This window comes from Neopsephotus bourkii, unplaced genomic scaffold, assembly GCF_033783945.1.
Source record: "Neopsephotus bourkii isolate Nb327-2 ecotype Australia unplaced genomic scaffold, CSIRO-AGI_Nbou_v1 NB_1373, whole genome shotgun sequence".
Classification (NCBI taxonomy): Eukaryota; Metazoa; Chordata; class Aves; order Psittaciformes; family Psittacidae; genus Neopsephotus; species Neopsephotus bourkii.
In genome coordinates, this window is record NW_026901852.1 from 5,611,043 (window position 1) to 5,636,779 (window position 25,737).

General features: G+C 39.0%; 1 protein-coding gene across 1 annotated transcript in view; it reads right to left on the reverse strand.

Moving 5' to 3' along the window:
- Positions 1–3,936: 3,936 nt before the first annotated feature.
- BABAM2 (BRISC and BRCA1 A complex member 2) overlaps positions 3,937–25,737 on the reverse strand; it is a 162,330-nt gene continuing 140,529 nt past the window's right edge. Inside the window, exons 11-12 of the mRNA XM_061367225.1 lie at positions 23,677–23,830; positions 3,937–4,824 (exon numbers count right to left, since the gene is read on the reverse strand). Of these exons, the coding sequence (XP_061223209.1) occupies positions 4,761–4,824; positions 23,677–23,830 (218 nt within the window). The 3' untranslated portion in view covers positions 3,937–4,760. The remainder of the gene's footprint in view (positions 4,825–23,676; positions 23,831–25,737) is intronic.

Genomic DNA, 25,737 nt, shown 5'->3' on the forward strand with positions numbered 1-25,737 from the left:
TACATGACATTGTTCAGCCTTTTACTGGCTTTGCCTATAGGGACAAGCCCTATTGTTTTTTTAAAGTACAAACAGGAAAAGATAGAGCTTCATCAATGGCTTATTCAGGTGCAGGTTTCCTTCAGAAAAGCAGAACGCACTTTCCCCTGCTGATGCTTAGAAGCAAATGAAATGAAATTCGGTGTAAAAAATATATCCAATTCTATCAGAATAATTATCCTCTCTCTTCTGGGTAACAACAGAGTCCTTCCTCCTAATTATTCTGTTCCGGGCAACACAATATTTGGCTTAATAAATAAAACCAATATCTACTGAGTACTTTTTACAGCAAATAATTCTATATTTAATGCAGGCCCATAAGATGCTGGCACACACCTTGTTCACTTGTTAAAACATAAACCTCAAACTTGCTAAAAATAGAAGTAAGGATGAAACAAAATTGTCCTAGTACATTACAGACACCTGAAAATAAAAACAGAAAAGGGGATGACTTAAGGGATTTTCAGTAACATTTAAGAAGTAAGCGTAACCTTTAGGTTTAATAAGCGTTACAATACATCAATTACAGAGACATAAGTAATTTAAGGGAAGAGCGTTCACTGGCTGTCAGTTTGGTCACAGACTTCATTTGATTCACAGGGCAGAGACGGTACCCTGTAATTAGCAGTCATGGTCAGAAGCCGTGTCCAAAGCTCCCTGCAGCACACCTTTCTCACAAAGCTGGAAAGGTGAGAAACTCCCCTTCTCCACTGACAGAGGACTCACCCCTTCATCTCCATGTATTGCTGCTGCGTAGGCATGGTATTAGAATGGATTTAGACCTGCAGGGGTGACCCTCACGTACTGCTAGGGGTTTCTACTGCCTGCTGCTTCTCCGGTTGTTATGGGTACGACCATAGAAGGATGACTGAGCACCAGTCCCTACTCACTACTTGTTAAATAGGGTTTTGACCTCTTCTAAACGCCCTGACTTCTATTAGGGAGCAGTGCTCAGTGGAGACTATTCAGATTTATTCCCCCCTTTCAGAGGTAACAAGTCTCTGTGTAAACCCACCTGAAGTAAGACTGAGGGTACTATTGCTAAATCTTGTCTCCTGACTGAATCACCAAAGATGCTTGTTGCCACAAGTGCCAGACAGAATAAGAGTAAGGAAGCACACAGAGAAACATGCCTAGTGAGGGTCTAGCAATGCGTAGGAGATCTGTGCTAATTCTAGCAATGATTTCTCCTCATAAACTGACTCAAGCCTACTCTACATATGAATGGCAGGATGTTCAATGACAATACCAAAACCACTGCTGATTCAGCAAATGAAACACGCTAATCAACAAAGCAATGACCAGCACACAGGAAGATGAATGAAGGCCAAACTACATATGATATAGTTAACTTTTATTTATTCTTCCAGCTGTTTGACCAGTCTTTCCAGCAAGTTCACAAAAGTCTAACTTTGAATCCAAAAGATTTGGTATTACTTCTAGCACAGTGGATTAAGTATGCAGATGAATAAAGGCATGACTAAGTTTGCAGTGTAAAGGACCTTTGGCAATCATGCATTAAAGGGGCTTAGAAACTAGAGACTTACTACATTATTTCAATCAAAATTATGACACAGTAGAATTTCAGCTTTTTGATGTTTGTAATGTTGCTATTTTTCTCTTATATTTTGTGAAGAAACTAGTCTAGGTCTGACTGCTCCTTTCAATTACAAATATCACATAACAGGAAAGGAAAGTGCTGAAAGCCTCATTGCCATTAAAGCAGCCACAATGGATATTGTAAAAAAGGAGATAATAGAAATAACTCAAATTTACTAGATTAGAGCTTTTGTGGGTAATTTAAATGCCTTCAAGAAAGGCTTGATTTGATATGAAATTAAACTAACTCTTTTTTCCGATGTAATATTTATATGGTATTCCTCCTTCCGGAGAGATGATTTCTCTCATTTCTATGTTCTTCCTTCTAGCACCCATTTGTAGTGCTAACACCCCCCTACATTCATCTGAGAACCATCAGGAAGGGCTCCATAAAATACTTTGCAGGTCAGAGTGTACGGTGGCTTTGAAATAAAGAAAGTGTTCATTGAGTGTAAGGACAATATCTTTTTTGCTAATCTAAAAATTGATAAGCTTGCAGATTTCATCTTAAACACAAACAGTTCCATTTCTACCCTCTTCCCCTCCAAAATACTACCTGTTGCAACATGACAAAAAAATTTAGACTGAAACCATTGTTTCATTTCCATATGTATCAGTAAAAAGTTGGTGAAACTACTGAATTCAACATAAGGAACTGCTGGTTTAAGCATTTTATATCCTCCAAGCATTTTCTTCCATGGCTTCTAAAACTTAGTCCTTTAATAGTAAAGCAGTCTTTTGTCCAAATGTACTAGGACTAAGGTGGAGGATGAATTTTTGATTGAAAACTCATATTAACTGTGAAGAGTGGGCCTCTTTTTGAAATACTTTGTCATTTGTAACATTTGCTAGTCTTTGAAACACGGCAGAACATTGAAGAACACTGTGCTCATGGAGCAACTACTACAACATTGAACGAAACACGAGGATATAAAACATATGATTCTAAGAATCTACAGATGCAACTTGAAGGTTTGTTTTTTACCTTTTGAAGATGGTTAGAGATGGTTTCTATCAGGTTTTGAACACTACAAAAACGAATGTTTTACATTAGCCATCTTCCTTCTCTCACCCTGTTCACAAGAGTTAGCTTATCCTTGAATATGTGTGTGGCTTTGATTTTTACCTGAAGAAATGCAGAAGAGGGATCATCCTGGTATACGGAACAAAATGTGCCCTTCAGTCATTTAAGGTTGTGCAGTTACGGTGTTGCTATTCACATAAAACCATAACCCTCGACATCTGCTTTAAGTCTGGTGAGGCACTGGGGTTGCCCAGGGAAGTTGTGAATGCTCCATCCCTGGCAGTGCTCAAGGCCAGGTTGAACAGAGCCTTGGGTGACATGGTTTAGTGTGAGGTGTCACTGCCCATGGCAGGGGGGGTTGGAATTAGATGATCTTCAGGTCCTTTCCAACCCTAACTATTCTATGATACTATGATTCTAGGTCTTGGTTTGGATGCAAAAGCCTAATGCAATGCCTCCAATAGAGGAAATTCAGGCTTAGACCTTTGGAGCTGTTTACAACCCTCAGGACAGAACTTGCCTCCTCTTCTTGTAATAAGGCTTCTGATTTTGTTTGCAGCTTGATTTCTAGCCAAGAAATTCAGTAATAAACAGAAACTAAACTTTTGCCTATAAACTAGCTAAAAATACCTGTAGCTTCTAGAGGCAACTTATTTGCATGATTCTTAATTATTAAGCTTCGTTGCTCAAACCCCATCTGCATTTCCTAGGTGGATGTTAGCCTGGAAAGGACTAATTTTAATGGAAAACAATGAGTTTTAGAAAGGGTAGGAGACTACTGCCAATCAAGTAATTTGATGAGATTTCATCACATAAGCAGATAGTAGTGCTACAGTGGATAATTTCAAATTAAATGTTTTCCAGTGCCACTGTATCATCTGCATACTATTCATTTAGTTCCTTATATTTTAGCAGAAGTAACAGTGTTTTCTCCATGCACTGTTAATTTTATTCCATACTGGAAAGTACCCTGGTCTATTTACAAATTAATTTGGGAAGTGACATCGTGACAGTTTTAGCCCCAACTGGTGCGCCTGACACAAGCATGAAAGAAAGGATGAAGGGGTGGGATTTTGCATTTGGCATTTCAGAACTAGGAGAGGTAATGTTTCCAGTTACATACACTTAAAATTATTTCTGAGAAGACATGTTGAACTTAAGCATTAAGCTAAATACCTGCAGCTCTACAGTATTTCATCTGTTATTTTCCAAGACATCATTCATTCCTTTGTTGAAAGTTTGCTTCTCGGCAGTATTTATCTTACTTGGAAAAATTACAGGTCTATGAAAGAGCTTTATTTTGTTACAGTGATTTATATAACTAGTTCTTTGCACACTGGTACTAAAGAAGTACAAGTTTTCATAATGGCAAGGGGAGTTCATTAAAAAAACCCGCTGAAATTGTACAACTGGAAATAAAAACAAAGCATAAAAGCACAACATTTCATATAACATGAGCTTTCAACTGAAATATTAAAAAAAAAAAAACCCACAAAGCCCTCCAATACCTCGCCATATTAAAATCAGACCAACTTGAAAGGCACTGAGAATTGAAGCCTGCAACTCATATCCATACCTGTGAGAGTAACAACCACAGCGGGACACAAACCTCCCAGGCAGAACATGGCACTGTACAGTCCATTAGGCATTCCTGGTACGTACGGCAGTTTTGTACTTTCTTAGGATAAACTGGAAATGGCAACTAAATATACAAACTACACTGTAATTCTGTGGGGGGAAAAATATCCAATTCACACCATCTGAAGACAACAAAACAAGGCATAACATACAGGACATTGTTGGCACAAGAATATGTTACCACATCAAAACACGCCCTTTTCAATTTAATCCAGTAGATATATAAAGGAATGGTGGTGGCAGAGGCAAAGGGCCAGGCCAAACATCAAATATGCAGTTTTAAGCATGTTAGTGAGGTCTTTTGTTTCAGAAACCTGACAAAACCTGAAGCTACCAAAACAATTTCAGAGGCAAGAAAGCACCCATCAAGACAGTCCAACCCGTTTCCAGGCGCTCTTCTTGTGGGCTGCACACGCAGACTGAAGGATCTGTCCAGTATCATCTCTGTGCCCAAGGCTGCCTAAAGCTTCCCGTTAGCAAATGCTGCCTCCTGGAACTGAGGGACAAACGTTTTGAAATACGCCCTAGTAAAAAAAAAAAACAACAGAAAATGCATGGTTAGGAAAGGGTAAGCATAGAACTTAATATGTGTGTGTATGTAGATGGGGTTTTAACAGAGAAGCATAACGTAACCATGCTCAGCCCAGTAGTAGATCTCATAAACGAGTTGTGTCTTTCTTACAAGTATTTACTATGCAGCAGATCCATACACTTTAGCTTTCTAGACCCAGCAGTACTTCTTTCATCAGTGTCCTCCCCGCCAACCAAGTGGTCAACATCAGCAACTTGACATTGTCAGAACCTGATGGACTGCCCATATTCTACCCAATGCAAAGCTCCAAAGACAAACAGTATTATCCACTGGAAAATAAACCTCTGAATGGCTGCAAAAATGAGAAGCACAAGCGTGGCTATGCCACTGCCTGCAACATTTTGTAACTGGGACTTTCTCATGCAATTGATGTTCTGGGATAAAAAGTTGGGTTTTTTTTTTTTCCCCTTCCATGTTGACGAAAGCTTCACATAGGGTACCAAAGGCCCAAAGACAGACAATTCTAGGGAGCAGGGAAGTCATGAAGTCAGAATACGTGCAGGAGATAAGCTGTTTATCTGTCTCCTTACAGAAACCTTGACGCAATGCAGAGTCACTGTCAATGGCAGTAGTTTACATAAGACTTACTGAATAAATACTAACACTTTGGGTGAACTGTAATTCCTTTTCTTAGACTGAAAGTTAGAACATTATTCTCTAAATTAGGATGTGCTTTGTATATTTTGTATCTTAGTCTATCTTCTTTACTAAGAATCAAGTGACTCATAAATCCGTAAAATGAGCTGATCCTAAGCATCCAAAATAGAGTGTGAACTGTACCTTCGAGTTTATTGCTCTGAAATACTCAACCATGTGCTAAACATATTTTATGTGTCCCAATGATACTCTTTATTTGCAAGTTATATTAAAAGCTGCTTCATCATTCTGCCTTTGGTCTCTGCCTACTACTTTCTGCACCAAATTTTCACTTTCTCTCCTCCTTAAAAACAACCCAACATTTTGTTTTGCATTTATATATATGGAGAACTGCCTTCTGTCCTCCCTAACAAAAGAACCTCTCTCCCCACCAAATCCAACAATCTAGAGTGGGAATAGCTGCAATTATGTCCATTCCTGATCGCTCTGCTGGTATACCTCCTGAAGCAAACATAGGCTGCTCATCTTCGCAACCATGATACGCCTTTCATAATTTGGGTAGAAGCTTGGCAATCACTGAACACCAACCACACGTCACAACTGAAAATGCTGCAGGATCACAAAAGAGAGCACTCCCCTCTCTTTGTGAAGTTGTGCCTGGCAAATTAATTAACAGAGAGCTGCATTCAGCTTTTGTACAGAGGCTGTAAACACACACAAGATGCCATCCAAAGGTTAAAAGAGCAATGGAAAGTAAAAGCATTTCTGCACTGAGGAGCTGAGTGCAGAAAAGGAAAAGGGCAACCAGCAAACGCATTTTATAGCATACATAGATTTGTGCTGTGTGTTTACACATTACACTTTGATTTATTGAACCAAAGTTCATGAAGCAGCCCTCATAATCATGCCCACAAAAGTGATTGTTCATCCTGGCACAAACGCATGCATAAACCAGCTAAGAAGGTATGCCATGCCTGGCATCTGGTCTTTACACTTGAATGATGTTTCTCTACCTGTGTTTTTAGAGCACACCTTTGGAATTGCAGCCCCTGGTCGGCCCTATGTCATTTTGCTAGCTCAAGGAATGTCACTTGCACACTGTCAATGCCAGGATGTATCATCCTTTTATTTCTGCTTGCATTATCTGTCTTAACTTTTAACTACATTTCCTCTGCTTGCTTATTTTAAGTAGCTTCTTCCTTCCCCTTTGGTAGTGTCTCTGCAGACTCTTCCATACACATGCTCTTCTTACTGACTTGATAAATGTTACTTAAGACTTCCCTCTTCCTAAACTGTAAAAATTCTCAATCATTAAATGGGATGTAAGCAGAAGTATTTTTCTACATTTATTTCTTTTCTGAAACATGTCCTTTGCAGCATTTCTGTGCTTTGTATTAAAACCAAACTTACTGAATTATATTGCATTGACTTAGGCAAATTCCAGAACGAATGCTTCTGATATCACATACACCCTCCCACACTATCTTTATCTACATTTGCATCCTTTCTTTTCACTGATTCCTACAGTAGAGCTTGTATCCTTTGCTGCAAAACTAAATCCAACACCTCCCTATGTTCTATCAGATGTACTATTTTGAAGAGGACGTTATTTCCCTGGTAGTTCAGATGAACCTCTTGGCCATGCTCCATGCACTACAAAAATTCCATTAGGACTTTATAATTTGTAAATGTCTACTCTTTTCTTTCCTACTTTAAAGTACAGGCTTAAGTTTGCCCTTATCATTTGCGGTCTTGTCCAGACTGAAGCAGATGTAATACCACATGTTTACCCAGGATATATAACTCCATTTCTGCCCCTCTCCCACACATTCGAGGTATCTGAGATTAAAGACATTTTGGAAAACACATTTGGGTAATCATGGTTCATCACACACACACACTCACACAAAAAATGAATTAACTCCCTACACCCCAAACCATAAAGAAACCTGCCAAAAGATCCAAAAGCACAATACACTTGATAGGACTGTATCAGCTACAGCACATTCAACAGACTGAAGAGGAAAGATGGGGAAGTAAGAGAAGGGAGGTTAAACTGCTTCAGTATTAGTGGACACTGCAGACAGGGAGGGTATGGCAAGTGTTAGTGCAGAAAAGTAACAAGACTTTTTGAGTACATATTAAAGAGTAGAACAGGCAGCAAAGACATTATGCACTATTAGAACTTGCTGGAATTATCAGTTTATTAAAATCACATGAAATCCAAAGGAAGATTACATTTTTACCCATTTGTGTGAATTTCTGTGGAACCACTACTGAACTTTCTTTAGGAAAACAAAGAGGAGAATAAGCTACTTCAGTTTGGATTCATCTGAGATGCTCTGGTTTGTAGAACTAAGCCTAAACAATCCGTTTGATATTAACCTCCTTATGTGTGGTCCAGCATTTCAGAGATAATGTATCTAGACACACACAAAAAGGCCCTGGTGCATCACAAGAGACTGAAATATAAGTATAAACATAACAGGTAATGTAGTCTCTTCAAAGGACCCAGTCCATGAAGAAAGAATGATGGTATGAATCATTAGAATTTCTTGTCCCAGGAGGCACTGTGCTACTGCCAGCAGATGCATTACAGTGCCACATTAATAGCATTCTTTTTCCATGTATTCCAAGCAAAATTTCTTTCAGAACTTTTCGTCTGAAATTTGGGACAAAACCATATGTTAAAATATTCAGATTTCCTGTGAAATGGAAATTCTGACATTTTTTTCTCCTCTGCAGAGATTACCAGTAAGGAGGAAAAGAATAAGCACCAGTTACTGGTTGAGTAAGTTTCACCTATCAAACAACTGGCACTGAGGTCAAAGCGTACACATTTCCACGCAGATAGGACCATGACATGGCTATATTATGTCACAACAAATTACATAAGAGAAATATATCATTTTCCAAACGACTGCTACAGAGTGGATGGCAAGAACCTTCTTCACATGGAATACTATCCTTTTAGAAAGCTTTCAGATTAATAGAAACACTCATACTTCAGCATCCTGCACATAGAGGATCGGAGAAAAAGCAAATGTAAACATGAACTTTGGAAAAAGATTAACTTCTCATACCCTATCACATAAACCTACTCACACAGATTTACACACCCTCAGTAACTTTGATTTGTGCTACACCACAAGAATTCACATAAACCCCTATTTTTTTCAGGCAGCTTGCCACAGGATCCTTTCAAGTATCTCTGAGATGCTTTGAAATTATTATTGTTACATCCACTAGATGCACTTTTCAGTAATTTGGGTACCTGTTGGATTACACTGAAGATGCAGAAAGCTAACTTGACCGATGGTTTCTCTAGCCTGGGTCATAGGGCACAAATCAGGTTTTAATCAATGCTTTTTCACCTTTCTGGGAAACATGGAGTTCCTTCTTTCTCCTGCTTTACTCTACCAGGTTCATGGTGGGTCTGTGCCACGATGACCTTACAACAAGCTCAGGAGAACCACATAAAAATGCTCCTTAAAATACAGAACTGGTTTGTATGAAGTCCACAGATATCCTTTACACGAGTGTTGAGTACAATGGCTCTGCATCCCTCTTGCAATGGTTCAGATCTCAAATAGCGTTTAAAGACTTGCTTTCTTTTCAGCTTAGAGAGGGTGCCAATCTTCATACTCATACAGACACACGTCTAAGCTCTTTCTTGAGTGCCTTACTGTAATAATCGATTGTTTTTTTGCCTATTTGTTTGTTCCCTCAAATGGTCATTTTCCAAGTTCAAGGTAGCAAGTTGAGGGGTTTCTATGGAAATTTTACTCCAGCACTCCAGAAAACAACACATTTTGCTGTGGTTAACTACTATATATACTTGATATATATAGCACACTCAATTTCAGGTGCTACATTCAAGGACATCTGCTGAGAGTAAAGCACTTATCTCTCCTTCACCTTATTACCCAGTGGAAAGAACGTCTTGCTATTGCAAATGGTAAATATCTAAAAGAAGGCAGAATTGGATTACTCGTTGTTTACAGGTTTTCTAGTGATATAAAACGCTGTGGTCCAAGGTCTCCAGAAGCCCATACATGTTTAAACCCCAGGGTGTGGGTTTGCAGTGCTTAAAACATACTTGACTCAGAATCCACACACTTGTGAAATTTCATTCCAATTGTTTGGTTGGTTGGTTGTTTTTTCCAGCATGAATTAGTGCTGGGTTTTCAAAATGGCATTGGTAGAAAATCTGCATTGACTGATAATAACTTCTGCCTTCAGATTCCTACGCTGAAAACCTGCAAAGATTTTAAGTTACGTAGCTGTGATCTCCCATCAAACACCACACGTATTTGTGGTGAACAGCTTTCTGCTATTGCTTTTGCTTGACTGGTGCTACAACCAAGTATTCTGTGGATTTCTAGTTACTGCTCATTGTGTCATGAAGTTAGAAGGGTTGTCTAGGTGTTCCTATTTCTCTTAAAATTGTCACATTGGAAACTCGAAGCAGAACATACAAACTCCGCAAGGAAAAAAGCACGCAAAATGCCATACCAGTGAGGTTTCTGCTTTTTCTGTCTGGGACAAGGACATTCATCAAGGGGTGATGAATCATCTTCCTAAGTCATTCACAAAATAGATTCCCCTTAAAATCCTTGGTTCAACAGTGCCAAGTTTTTCAGCAGGCTGATCTCAAATCCGTCCATGCTAGCCTTATTTGCACTCATGTTTTATGTGTTTCAACTCAAGATGTGGGAGTTTCAAGTGCCTTTTCCATCACAAGATGATTTAAGGAAGGGGATGAAGTAATCCTGATGGTCCAGACTTCGCTGTATAGCAACATGTATACTACCAGCACAGTGTATTCTGTCCCTGCATATTCCTTACTGGCAAATGAAAGCCCTTGATCCAAAATCTTCATCTTTTCATAAAGACACAAGGGCTGTCGTTACTTTCTGTCACCATATCAGGTGCATATATTGTGTTCCTTCTCATCAGAAGGCAAACTCGGGTTATTTTACTTGGATTTTTTCCTACTATTGCTTTGAGAGCAAACATTATTCTCAAATACTACCCATTATTTCAATATTCTAATTCATTCTTGGAAAATATTTTAGTAGCTACCAGGAGTATGGTTTAATTCTGAAAATACTAGGCTCTAATTATAGAACCTTATTGTATTCAAAATCATTGTAGCTAGTATATTTGATAAACACATCCCTTTTCTCCTCCTGTAGGTAAGGCATACAGGAAAATGTGGTGTTCTTTTCCTCAGCCTTTTCAAGCTAATAGATCTGACTTGGGCAAGCACTCCTGTAGTTGCCAGGATCTCTGAATAGTTCTACTTAACCTTTCCAAGTCTTCTGGAGCATGGTCTATAGCTAGGACACCCTCCTCCTCTGCAGTCCTCTATTGTTTGCATTGTCCACCAGTGAGTTTGACTACCCTGCAAAGGTTATTATTTACCAGGACTGAGGTGAGAATTGAATCGCACCTTTTTCAGCTGTATTAGGTGCAGCTGAGAATCACTGTTGGGGCATTTACCCCAACTACTGTCCATTTCTTTTAGAGCAGTTGCAGCTCTAGGATTTCACTATGAGAATGGTGAGACATTGGAACACATTGTCCAGAGAAACCGTGACTGCCCCATCCTGGTAGTGTTCAAGGCCAGGCTGGACAGGGCTTTAAGCAATGTGGCCTAATGGAAGGTGCCCCTGCCCATGGCAGGGGGGTTGGAACCTGATGAACGCAAAGCATTCTATAATTTGCATCATTTGTATCCCATATTTCTTTCCTTTTGCACCCTAAAGGAACTGCTGCAAGGTATCTTCTTCAATCCACAGAATCCTGACAGAAAAAAATCCAGTCTGAGATGACTGATCTTAATAAACTGGGTAGAACAGCAACGTTCTCCCCTCTTCCAATTAAATTAGGTGAAAACATGAACTAAGAAGGGCGTAGGTCAGAGTAAAGGACAGCCTGAGGCTTCTTGAGGTCTTTGACCTATTCCTCCCAGACTAGTATTATTATGCTGACATTGTGCAATAAAATCTTGTTATATAAATTATTTCAACAGCACAGCCATAATAGAATTATAAAAGGGCTTTATCAACGCCACCCAATTAATCGCTTTTCGAAGCACAAAGCTTTTCTGCATGGATCATACATACACATATGTACCGTGCCTTTGTACTTCTATGTTCCTGTTGCAACTTGTCTTGACTCAATGAAAACTTGTTTTGAAAATACTGTACACCTACAACAATCCTTTTTGGGTGCCAGACAAGAGAATTTGTCCTCCCATGACTACACAGGCAGAGCCAGCTTCATGGAAGAGTTTGCTTCATGCAACCCTGAATAATTCATCTCCTGTGTAGAAGATACTTAACCATCTTTCCAAACTCTAGGATTTGCTGATTGTTTATAACAGAACAAAATCAAAGATACCAACCTTTCTTTTTGATGTAATTGTTTTCTTTCTAAATTCCATTTGTCAGGAGCTATTTTAATTCAACATGATTAGTACTAATTAACTAAAGGATCTTAAATTAAATTGTTACATTAATTCCAATAGCAGGTATGTATTTAGGTCATATTCCATATGAGTGCTCATTAGGTCTTTAACAGGTGGTTATACCCTCCTCCTGCATCTCCACGCCTTGCATCTAACAAGGGCTGAATACAAAAGTGTGGAAATCTACTGGAAGCTCATTCTTTTGATGGGCCTCAGTCCAATGTCCAAGGCATAGTTCTTTCCTTGTACATTCAGACACAAGACATTTAAACCTCTTTGCTATTTTTACTATATATAATGCATTAAAAACATATTTCCACTGGGCAAACTATGTTGTCTATTTATCCACAGGCACTTCTACAACATTCCTCACCAGGCCAAAGATACATGAGCACTCAGGGGAGAGCAGAATAACCCAGTCTCCTGCTTTGGAATAAATACAGGGTACCAGGTGATTAATTCTACACTAGTTATTTTACAACACCTCTATTAGGAGAAAATGACTGCTAAACCAAATTCTAATTCTCTCCAGATCTAAGATATTATGATGACTGAAGTGACAAATAGTTCTCAGCACTCTAACTTTTGGTTGCATAGCTGGAATCAGGCAGGCCCACAACATGACTGAGTGCCAAGTGGCAAAGGTTCAGGAGAGTGAATGAAGATCAGAACTATTATGGCATGCGCTAGGTATTCGGGAGGCAGCAGTACTTCTAAACCACCGCTTGAATCCAAACATCACTAAAACTTATCCAAGCACAGCAGCAGAATGATAAAGGTACCTTCCAGGATTTCTTTATCGCTTCGAATATACATAATGATACTTGGCACGTACTCATGTTTCTAAACTAAGCTTCTTGATGGTATGCTCTCTGGGATGTGGTTTATAATTTCCTTACTAGGCAGCTTTATCTATAGCAAATATTTTGCTTTTATGTGAAACACAATGTCTACACAGTTCTTCATTTTATACATCTCCAAAACTGGCAATGCCAAGCAAACATCTGAAGTGTTTATACAACAGCAAGACAATAGTTCTTAAATTACTGCTTCTGTAACTGGCTAAACACACAAATGTACAAAGCAGTGCACGATGCCATTATGCTGCTAGCAATATTTTATTCCAGGCGCCAAACAAATTCATCACAATTTCTCTTCCTCTTTTAATATTCCTCTCTCTCTAATTCCTTTTGCTGTGATTTACCTACAAGGAGCTTAGTAAACTTCCTATGCTCACTTCTACTTGCCAGTCTACACAAGGTGCTGACTGTGCAGCCAGGCTGACGGACAGGACAGTAATCAAGCATCAAGTGAGCTGAGGTCTGCAGTGGGCAGCCGTTAACATGCAAGTTTGTAAGAAACATTATTGCCTTCAGCTCAGTTCATTGTATTACATGACAGAAAATTGTCTCCAGTGGTACCAGCAAAACAAAATGTGCTACCAAAACCATAACAGGAAATAGTGGTAGAACTACTGAAAGCAAGTACACATCTGAAGTTAAAACATTAAAATCCACTCATGTGCAAAAGCTGTATTCTGTATTTTACTAACAATACCTCCTTCCTCCAGAAGCTGTTGGATTTATTACCATCTCTGATTCATGTCACACAAAAAGGTACAAGAAATGGTTATATTTAGACATGTTTTGCATTGGTTTGCTGATTGCAGAAGTAACAGGTGGCTTTACTCAAATGAAGCAAACAGAAATAAAAATTAGATTTTCATTTGGTTCTACATTTGTGTGTCTGTTCCAATAAAATATGGTATCAATTGATTTTATAAATGAAGTCAAGAAGTCAACACAGCTCCGCTGTAAAAATTAAGATGACTTTGCTGCCCAACTTAGCATAAAGCAAAATGAATCTTAACAATCTGTTCAAATCATGAAACACCATAAATATAACAACCTGACTAAAGGCAAAATGTAAAGGAAGGGAGTTCTTAGGGAACTGCTGTGGAGCCAGGACTGTAGGTCATTATGTAGGCTCGCAATTAATCCTTATTTTAAAGTAGCAGCATAAGCAGGGTCAACTTTGATTCTAAGAATAGACCTTACATTACATTACAGGCAAACATTACAGCCACTGGACATAACCAGTGCATACAGACCAAGGCTAGTAATTATGCAAGCGACCTTTCTGAATCATCTGGAAATTAAGATTCTGGGATTTATTCCCTCACAGGTTTCTAATGCAGATATTTGGGAATTGACAAAGGTGCACTGCGCAGACACAGTGGCTCTATGTGTCCCAAAGCACACATAGCTAAACGAGCCTCTCGTTTTGAAACAGTTTTATCAATGCCTTCTTCTTGCCAGTTCAAGAGATAAACCCTTCACTTCCTTTACCTTCTCCACAATGTACATAAAAAGACTTGCTTCAGTCAGATGAAGGCTTGTGGTCTTCGATCATAGCAAATTTTGCTTCTGCTTTCTTAACTTCCATTTTCCCCCTGGGGATTACTCAGTGCTGGGGTAGCGGGTGTCTGTGAAGGGGGCACTGGAATATCTCTATCACAGCATGATCACTCCACTTCCTTACCAGTGGATCATGAGAATGAAATTCCAAGACCATCATGGAAAAAGTCAATCTTCATATAGCCTTTTTAAATACAGTGCTAATTCATAGGAAATTTCCAATCCTATGAGGTACAGTGTGACAAGCCTGCTCTATTTTTCCTATTTGCTGAAGTGCCATAGCCATATTTTTCCACTTCAGGTAAAGGTTAACTTTTTAAAGTGATACTGTTTATTCAAGGCACTATTTCCTTCTATCTAGGCTATATAAATGCATGCTGAACTCTATTGTTGGAGAGCAATTATCTAGCAAATTATTTAGTAGATCTGAAGGAGAGAGTCAATGCCAGACAAGATGCAACTAGAAATCTCTTTTGAGCATAAAAGGCCAGGTGAAGAATGTGATGAAATAAGGAGGGGGGAAAAGCAGGGACCATGTAAGAAGTAGAGAAAAGAAGAAAAGACTGGGCAAAACCACATTCAGCAGTGAAGCTTGCAAAGAAAGGCAAGTGTAGAGATTCAAGAAGAGAGGAGATCACAGAAGTAATAATAGAATTTGAATGATCTTTAAGAGATTATTGAATCCCCTAATTGTACTTCAGAGGCAGAAATGAAGGGTTACACCACGGATGCATCCATAACGAGTCTGACAACCAGCATCCCTGAAAACAAAGTTTGCTTGCAGGTGAAAGCACTGATTTCATCATGCCATCCGCTTTCCTTTGCCAGATTGCTTATCAACAGGGGCCGAAGGCAACATACCGAAACATAAAAGAAACCTCCTTGGATATTCATTAGGAAAAACCAGTCAGAAAGAAAGGGATGAGATGCCACATACCTGTGATTACATCAAACATATTAAAGACATTACTTCTTTGCTCTTTAAAATATGTATGTTTGCTACTAGAAATAAGAGGAAATTCTTAAAAAGTCAGACCTCTCCAAATGCTGAAAACAGGCAGAAACAACCCTTGACGCTTACAGGTAAAAGCAGAGAAATGCAGATCAAAAATGAATGAGGAACAAACTAGCTGTGGCCCTCCAAATAACTTGTCAAACAGCACAAAAGCCAGTCAAAAAGTACACAGAATGCTCAGAAGAAATAAAAGTCACAAAGAATAACTGAAAAGATTTTTGTATCCAAGTTCACTGTGGAGGCACTTAAAGAAGCTGCTGTACCCGAGCCCTGCTTTATAAGGGATGTACCAAAAGATCTGATTCACACTGAAATGTCAGCCAAAAAGTTAATGAACAAACCAACAAAACACACACAAGCAAATCAGCAGGCCCATATTACATTCACACCTGAGCTCTAGAGAAACTCAAGTGTGAGAAAGTTAAACTCTTACATAGCTTGTAACCTCCTGCTTAGAACAGCTTGGTACCAGAGAAGTGTGATGTCAAGTTAAAAAAGTTCTGGGAGGATAGAGGGAACCGTGGACCAGTAAATCTCATGTCTGTACCTTCCAAATTGATAGAGGCTGCTGTAAGAAACCATACATGCATATAAAGCCCAGCATCAGTGGACTCGAGTAAATATGATATATCGGATAGGACTCAAACTTCTGCTTCATAAATGTTTTATTTTCTTAACATACCAAAACCATGTGGACAGGAAAGATTCAAGTGACACACACTGCTCAACTTTCCTACAGGCATTTGGGAAGCTTTTTCAAAGGCTTTTAAAAAACTGAATTATCACAGCAGGAGAAAAGACCCATGAGTGGATAAATAGCAGGTCAAGATAAGGAAAAAAGAGATAGGAATGAGTGATGAGTACTATTAGGGTGAAGTCACCTGAGAACTGCACAGAAATGGGTGTTTTGAGCTGTGCTGTTCAACATATTCCCACATGACCTGCAGAAATGAGCACAAGAAGACGGTAAGGTTTGCTAATGCTAACAATTCAGTACGAGAAGGAAAATCGAGGCACAATTATGAGGAACTGCAGATGGTTCTGAACCGCACAGGGAGACTGGGAGATAAGATACCAGGTGAAAGGTCAATATTGACAAACATGAAAGGGAGCTATGTGAGGAAAAAGACTTAATTTTACATACACAAAAATTGCAGGCTCTGAAAAACAGACAGTAAGGAGATCTTTGTGCTAAAATGTCGGTGTAACCTTCAGCCATATGTGGAAAACCAAAACAGATGTTATTAGAACTGGAATAAAGAACAAACCTGACAGTATCTGTTAAACTGTCCGTATGATATATCCACCATATAAATGCACAGTGACTGTATCATGAGTAACATGCAGTTCCCAGTCTCAGAAAGAATATGACAGAAATAGTAAAGGGATAAAGAAGAGGGACAAGGGCATTCATAAATACAAATGGCTCTGCAGAAGGACTGAGCAGAGCAGGAGAAAAGGTGATAGAAGAGATGTGAAGAGGTTCATAAAATCACAAAGGTTATGAAGGGGACCAGTGGATAAATTTGCTGCCTTTTCATACAAGAGCTAGAAGGTAACAACTGGAGCTAGCAGGAGGCAGGAATGCAAAAAGCCAACAAAGCTTGTTCTTCACACCACACATTTTCTGTGCAATCCCTGGCCATAGAACTTTGTGATGTTACGATGTGGGTTCAAAAAGCAATCAACCATGAGGAAAGCTAGGTAGAGCTATTGAAGAGAAACCAACAGAAACAGTACCAATTCTGGATATAGAATTCCTTGAAGATGGTTGAACATGCCATCAAAAGATGACTACATGCTCTGCCACGCTCTTCCACAGGTACTGGCTGCTACCTATTAACAGAGCCATGATAGAGGGTTAAATGAGTGTTGACTTTGACCTAGTTATGATCATTCTTTGTATTTAACAGAGCAATTACGAATATTACCCTAAAGACAAGACCATGGAGCCCACCTACTACTTTTACTTGTCTGTTTATTCTGCAGTTGATCAAGCATCAGTATTTATCTGGGCTGCTAAACTTCAGCTCCTTCCAAAACCATGTATTTCTCTCTACTGTTTTCTCTTAAGCAAGGGAAGACATTTTTTTTGCATCAGCTCCTAACTATAATTCCATGCTCTAATATAGATCTATCAGCTTTATAAATACATAATGGAGTTCTCTAATGAAGTCAAATCAGACAGATTATCATAGTATTTCTGGATCACCACTTAACCGTGGTTATCTAGGAACCACCTACATGAAATTCCAGCCTTTAATTCTTACAAAGCAGTTGTCTTCCAGCAAAGTGCTATTATATTACACTTATACCAAGCCAACTCTTCCAATCTCTTCTGTGCTCTCCTCTTATCAATATATGAGAGAATCCTTTTTTTGCAGAAAGAATATTTACTATATATCAGAATGCACATATGTAGAGTTCACACATATACATGATGTCTATATAAAACCACAGAAAAACTAGTTTCCTAACAGATTTATTTCTATGCACTTCCTATAGCAGTTATACTCTTCGTCTTTAAATAGCTGCTTTTCTTTTCCCACAGTCAAAGCTTTAATGAGAAGTGACCAGAAACAAATATCCAGGCCCTTCTGTCTTGGCTGAAATCCACATAATGCATGACAGCGCTGAAGATCCCTGGCAGGCACCTGTCAGAAACTAACATACCATAACTTAAGAGTCAGACTTAATTATCCAAGGAGACATTTAGAGAGAAGTATGTGAAAAAGATGACTCAAGAAGCGCGACTATCACGTGTATGCACTGTATTGTGTAGTGTATGCAGAGGAACAATGTAAAAATGAACTAATAGTCAGGGAAAATGCTAATTAAAAGCTGTATCTACTTTGCCTGTTATATATGACAATCAAAACAATTCTGTTATTAAGGTTTGCTGATAAATCAACTGCAGAGCACGCTACCAGGACAAATGCAACCCTTGAGTATTTTAACAAAACATCACTTTTTCTACTTGCCTTTCTACTTTTCACTTATAATTCTGGTCAGCTGACAGGCCCACAGAAAATCAGTTTTGATTTAATCGTCTATAAAATCAAATTAACTCCTTTGTAAGCTTCACACGGCTGGTCGCCACATCTCTTCTTGTTACGGCTGTCACAGCGTATTGGTCCTTTTGTGTTCTGAGAAAGAACCCAGCAGCAGCAACAAAGCATCAGCCTTGCTTCAGGCAAGGAAATCACTTTTGTTCAGTTTCTGATATGCAACTATTGAAGACCAATGAGCTAAACAAGCGACCTAGCTCAGCATCTCAGCCCTTAGTTTGTACCTACCCTGCTGCTCTTCTCCAAAACCATCCTCTGAGCCTTGCAAACGCTCTACCACACGCCACACATGGCCATGGCAGGGTGATGTTCCTATGTCTCCTGCTTCTGTTCCTTACTCTACAATTCCTCCTCAATTTCTTTTGAAGTTTAAGGTAATGCACAACAGAGCCAAATGCAAACAAGTTAGGTTTTGGAAATTTACTCTTTAAAGATGCCTAACGTGCATGAAAATCACATAATACATGCAAATACAATTTGCCACTTTTATGTATAAGGAGGAAAAATGCTGAAATACAAACTAAAAAATGACAAATGATTTATTGCCCTAATTACACCTATCAAGGAGAGACGATTATAAAAAAGGTGCAATGTTTACATGTAAACTATATAGTGAGATTCAAAGTAGTATAGAGGGAAAACAAAAGGTTTCATGGAAATAGAGAAACCTGTTACTTTAAGAGAATTTAAAATGTAGTAATAGATATTCTGCCTAAAATGTGAAAGAATTTTGACTTAATAAAAAAAGTAGGAGTTGAAAAACTGGCTAATGTCAAAATAAAATTAAAAAATCACTAGGGCACTCAGAGTTTACTGAATACAAGAGCAAGTGTTTGACATATTACAGCTGAGTTTGGCTTAACAGCAACACAACAATTGTGTCCCAGTCTCCTTTCTTTTTGTCCCAAATATCCTTTTATTAGACCAAAAAAATGCATTTTCTTTCCTTGCCAGGGAACATAAGAGTTTAAAGCAGCCACTTCAGCCAAATAGCAACTAGCATCTTCACACGATACCCATCTTCCAATTTGATGATACTCAAGGAACAGGTATTGATGAGGCTGAAAATGCTACAGCACCAGCCTGACACTTCCTAATCATAGCATGCTTATGCTGACCACAAACCATAGCTGCAGCCATGCTGGTGATACACATGTAGCTTGCACAGGATGTGTCTGCACATAATCTTAAGACCTTATGGCAGAGCAACAGCCAATATACAGTGGAGCACTAAGAGCCCTTTTAAGCTTTCACTCTTGCAGAGCCCTGAGGGATATGTAAAATGAACACCACATCCAGCAAACACCAGTGAGTGGCCAGGAACAAGACTTACCCAGAAACCAGCTTTATCAGCCCCCTTGAAAGAAAGACTATGAACCCTCAGAACAACTTTTTATTGTGATCCTGCTATTTTTAATGAGGAGCAGGAGGATTTATGTAGGATAAAAGAGTAAACTGAGTCTTAGCTTGCCCGGAGTATAACCCAAGTCTACAGAGCAGCACTGGGTCAGACAGAAATTGGGCATCTAAGAACTGAATTGAATTTGTATAAACAAACAAGCTTTATTTACTGTATTCCTTTATAAAATCCCAGGGTTCGAGTCTGCATGTTCGTTAAAGAATCCATTTATGTACGCTTGAATGCTTATTTAAGCAAAAAACAAGAGAGCTTTCCCATGGAAACCACGCAGAGATGTTTTATTTCACACGTACACCACAAACAAGGCTGCTAACTTTCTATACTTTACTGTATTTTCTTAGGCTTGCTATTGTATTTTAGGACCATATCTTTTGGAGAAGCTGCTTACACAGGAGGCCACAGATACATAAATAAATTACCTAAGACAGGCAAAGCTTGAGATGTGAACTGAGAGGAAACAGCATCTCAGCAGCTTGTAAGAAAATGGTAATATCTTTGGCTTCCCTGTTCCTGGCTGGAGGAACAGGTTAAAATTTTGCATTTAGCTGAGAAACGATCAATCTGGAGGCATTTGGAATCACACTGTTTAATCAGGCCTTGATTTGTCCCTTAGAATTAAATCAAGCCAGAGGGCAATCCCTGGGCTAAGACAATAGCAAGCTTCAGTTACCAGATGCTATCTCTCAGTGAGGAATCTAAGTCAGTGGGCCTCAAAGGAGCCAGGTGATTTTAAAAGCTGCTCAAAAAGGACACAGAGGAAGAGAAACTCGATTTCATGGACTTTTATCAGACAGGCATAAATTGGTCCAATTTTTCCATCAAGAACATGAGCAGTTTTTCCCTGTGAATGAAGAAGTTCCTCCTAAACTGATATTCTGATTTGAGAACTTGCCTCTTAAATCTAGGTCTAAGTGTGAACGCATACAACCTACTTCTCTCTCTCTCTCTCTCTATATATATATATATATATGGATTTTAGGGGAGTAATTTTGCTCCTACTTACAGTTAGTACTGATTGTCTCAAGGCTACAGCAAAGGGTGAAGTCCCAACTTCAAAAGAGATGCCTACCTGTGCTGAGGGCCACAAAGATAAGCAAGGATACCAAGACTTTCAAGTTTAGCCCTGAGCTGAAGGCATTAGATGGGCTCACCTGGTTGGGAAAAAACCCAACAACCCTGGGAGAAGGCTGGGCACAGAGACAAAGTCCCTTTGGCACGAACTTATGACAGCTCTGCCTACGAATAAGCAGACTGCATTGAGTTGCTGAAAACAGACGCAGGGCTTGCCAAAACTGAGGACAAGGAAATTGCTGACTGGTGTAATTTCAAAGCTGGTGGTGCTTCTATACCTATGAGCAATGTGGTATACATTCTTCATTCAATGTATGACTGGACAGCTAATGAACCCACTTGGTGCAGAAAGCAAGTAAAAGCCGTCCTTGAAGGTGTCTTAAGCTACAGTGAGGAAGATGCAGACTGATCTGTCAAGTGTCTCAGAATAAGGGCAGAGAATGTGGTCAGATACCAGAATGTCAAGTGGGAGATCCTGTGGCCCTAGAACAGTAGGGTCAGAAAGATAAACAGAGCTGTTTTGTCTCAAAGGATGCCAGGTACTTGGGAGACCATTTGGCTAAGAGGGAAAAAGACTACATAGAAGCAAAACCTAATGGACAGTATTTAGAAACACAAACAAGTTGTCTCTGATTTGCCCAGGGTTAAATTTACTTCAGCTGAGCAGAATTACATTGCTTCTGGAGGCTAAATCATGTATCCTCCTTTTCTGTTTTTATTTGGGATGTTTTGACGTGGTGCTTGAAGTAATATATTTAATTAGAATGCTTTCGTATGTATGTTCCCGTATGCTTGTCTATATATGTTCCTATATTCTTGGCCCATAATGTGGCTATAGTAAAAATAGAATGAAAAATTATCTGGATGTGTTGAAACGCACTATTCTAAGAAGCCCTAGCAAATATTTTAGGCACTGTTTACATAAGGTGCTCAATTGTGTTAAAAATCCATCTTAAAATATGCTCGCACGTATTGTAACATCATCCTTTTCTTGATACAGATTTATTTCTGGTGCCTACTGAGGAATCACTACTTGTTCCTGCAAGCAAAGCGCTTTTAACTGGAGCGGCTTCTCTGTCTCTGCAGCTCAATGATAGTTATTTCAGACACTGCAGCATACTTTCTTCCCCCGCTTCTCATCATCTTTCTCATATTACGTATCCAGTGTAAAACTTAAATGCGAAGACTCAAAGAGAAGAGTGAATAACCTCACAAAACGCACATGTGATAGTAAGTGTACATACTTAGTGCTTTTTAAAGGAACTGTTACAATACTTCTGAATTTCAAGTGCAGGGCAGAGAAGTCCACTTATAGACACCCACTCAGAAATGAATGCACTTAGCAGACAGCACATAGGTACTTGTAAGCTTCCAGCTGCAGAAGAAGTGCATTTTGTAGTACAGTTATAAAATAAGCCATAGAAATGCTTCCATTTTTATTTTTTTAACAAAATACTTCCAATATTCTGCTAAAGAAATGAGTCCACAAAATTAAAATCATATTTCATCAAAAAATGGCTCTCCATGACAGTATGGCAGCAAAACCAACTACTAGGGAAAAAAATCTATTACAATGGATCAAAACCCAGAATCAAATGTTACTTGATGTTCTCCACAAAATTTAAATGTATAAAATCTGCAAATGCTTCAGTCAATTGTTGTTTGCTTCCATCATTTCCAAATTACAGTCTCTGTCCATGCCATTCATTTGATTTACTCAGCTTGAACAATTTTCATTTGACTCTTATTTACGCATCCTTGCTAATTTGATTTAATCTTCTGATTGTCATTCAGAACACTCATCCCAATATGCCTTGTTATTTATGCAGTTTGATGCCTTTACATGCTGAATAACTGATAACCAGCCTGTTTAAATCTCTCGCTGTTCTAACATTTTTACACTTTGGAAAACTGAAATATTGCAGCAAGGCTGTTGCCCATATTGCTCCATTCAGGTAAAATCTTACCTAGTATATGAAAGGGGCACCACTGCCCGTGGCAGCTTGCCCTTGCCATAGAGCCACTCTGGGGAGGCTGTACTGTCATCTTTAACTAACGGAGATGCTCAGACTGAAGTAGTGTCTCCCCAGCCTGAAATAAGGGCTTGCAGAAAAACTGAAGAGGAAGGAGTCAGAGATTCTCTGTTTCTAGCCAACAGAAAAAGCAGTAAAGAAAGAGATAGTCACACTTTCAGATAACTTTCTCATGTTCTAATAGGACTGCCTCTTATGCCAGATGGGTGGTTTGCTCTACCTCCTCCTGTTCTTCTCTGTCTTTTTATTACAGCTTAATTCCATACCTTTCAGGTTTTTCTTCCTTGCTCTCTCCATCTCACATGTTTCCCTTCAGGGTCGCCCCAACACCCACACAAAACCATGCAGTTACCTTGACTGACTGCTACTATGCAGATGACTCCTGCTGGGGGCTATCTTGTCTGATACCCTGAAAGCTCTTTGGAGCAGACACTGTCACCACTCTGTGCCCATACAATGCCTAGCAGAAAGAGTCTTCTTTTGATCAGTCCTCTGGCACTAATGTAATATGCATGATTAATAAAGTATCTGTCTATTCTCATATATGGGAACACTAGAACTATCAGGGAACAAAAACAAGTTCAGCTTTTGTAATGCTGGAAATGTACAGTTAAATCTGCTAAATTTCTACTGGCAGAAAACCATGCAACACATGGAATACTTAGTAGGAAACAGCAATCAGACTTACTTTGCTCTCTTGGCCATTTCATTGCCATCCCAGCGGGGGCTGTAAGGGTAATTCTTCTGAGCCTGGGAATACAGCTGGCCACTGTTAGTGAAGTGATAGACGGACTGAAATGTTAGGGTTGGTTGATCTCGAGGAAAGTATAGGGGAAGGTCAACTGAAATACAAAAAGGAAAAGAAAAAAGCCAGTCATAAAAATTCACCATTGCATTTTTTTCATTTTTTTATTGGGAATATAGAATTCCTTTCTATTGATTTAAAGGTGAGAGAAAAGGATTGGTAATTAAAATACACTTCTGTATTTCTTATAAGTCAAGTTTCCAACACATCACTTTGCTTTATCAAAATGCTTCTGTAAAGTACATAATTAAATAACGTTTAGCTAGAGTATTTCTATGTTAACCATAATGTTTACACCATTATTATTTTGTTATATAAAAAAACCCCACAGTTATTTTCCTTTACAGTGAAATTTTCCCTTTTGAAAATTCACAAAATACTTTCTGTTTGTGCTTTCCATTCAAGAAAGAGATTTCACTTCATCTGCTTTAGCCAATTCATTTTGGTGCCCCCACGGACATCATCATCCTCATTTTACAGCTATCTGAGACCTAAAGCGGTTAAATGATTTGATAAAGGATGTAGAAACATTCAGTCACATGAGTTGGAAAAGATCTCAACGTGCTGTCATCTGCTAGACAAAAAACCCAACCCACAAAACCAAGCACACACTGCAAAGTCACTAATACCCAAAATACCTCGCTAAAAATAAAAATCAGAACCTCTTAGTTCCCTTTGCTTATCACTGTCTCATGATCAGCCAGGACTGGCAGAACAATAGTCCGCAACAGTTAATAATATAGTCAGAAACTGTTTCTTAATCTTTTAATTGCCAGATTTATAGTTCAGATTTTCTTGCTCTAATTTTACTTCAGCTTCAGAAATCTGCAGTTAAACTGATTTATGACAACATACTCCAATTGTTTACATTAAATGGCTAATCTAACACCAAAATCAACAAAAATGTGCATTTCTTTTAAAGGTGTAGACTTCACTTTTTGTTATCTTTCAAATCCCAGTTCTTTAATTCTGCACGATGAAAGAGCACTGCACTGGAATAGTACCTCCCTGTAAATCTTATGTAATTTCCTACTGGTGTAGCGATGAGTCAAATCAATTAATAAGACTATAATTAATTCTTATTAGCCTGGGTTCTTGGTATTCTCTCTGTCACTTCACAGTCCTTTTTCAAGAGAAGGAAAGACTCCTAAGTTAATAAACAGGTTGTAACGAAGTAGGAATCAAAGCAGGTGGCAAAATCAGTGCAACCAGAACTTGAAGTGAAAGGAACATTACAGGACGAAGACCATCCTCAGACACAACAGGATCTCCCCTCCAGTACACTTGGTAATGTGCTGTATTTTCCACTTTGAAATCCTTCATGGAGCAGAGATTCCAGCACTTCCTCTGAAATCTCTGCTCACAGACTGAGCCATTGGTGTAAGACAGGTTTTATTTTTCCAAATACCACACTGTCAACCTGTTAGTTTCCTAACTTTTTAGTTTCTTCTAATCACACCTGAAATACTTGGATGCACATCAGCCACATCACAGCTCCCCTGCTCCTAAATTACCCTCCAAGCTCTATGAGTAAAATCATCTGTAGCCATGAAGGACACAAAACTGAATGTCTTTGAACACTGAGACTCAGCTGTAGTCTCAAAATACAACAAATCACTGTGGACAAGAGTGTTTGCTCAGTTCATGACCCAGTCTGAGCTACACGTGCTAACTCCCAGAGTTCTGGTGACTCAGCTCACACAACAGCTTCCAGCAGATACTTAAGCGGTAAGGACATGGGCAGAGTTCTGCTAATTTGAGGGCAGATCACTGCTGTAGCAAAGGTTAGATTCAAAGATTGCTCTGTCAAATTCCTCTTTATAACATGATTATTAAATAACAACCATGAAAAACATTGGTATCAAGGCCATTTATCAGCAAGTTCTCTCCTCCCCTCACAGATGCTGTGTGCGTGCTGCAGCCTGTGAAAGACTTCACCTTAGA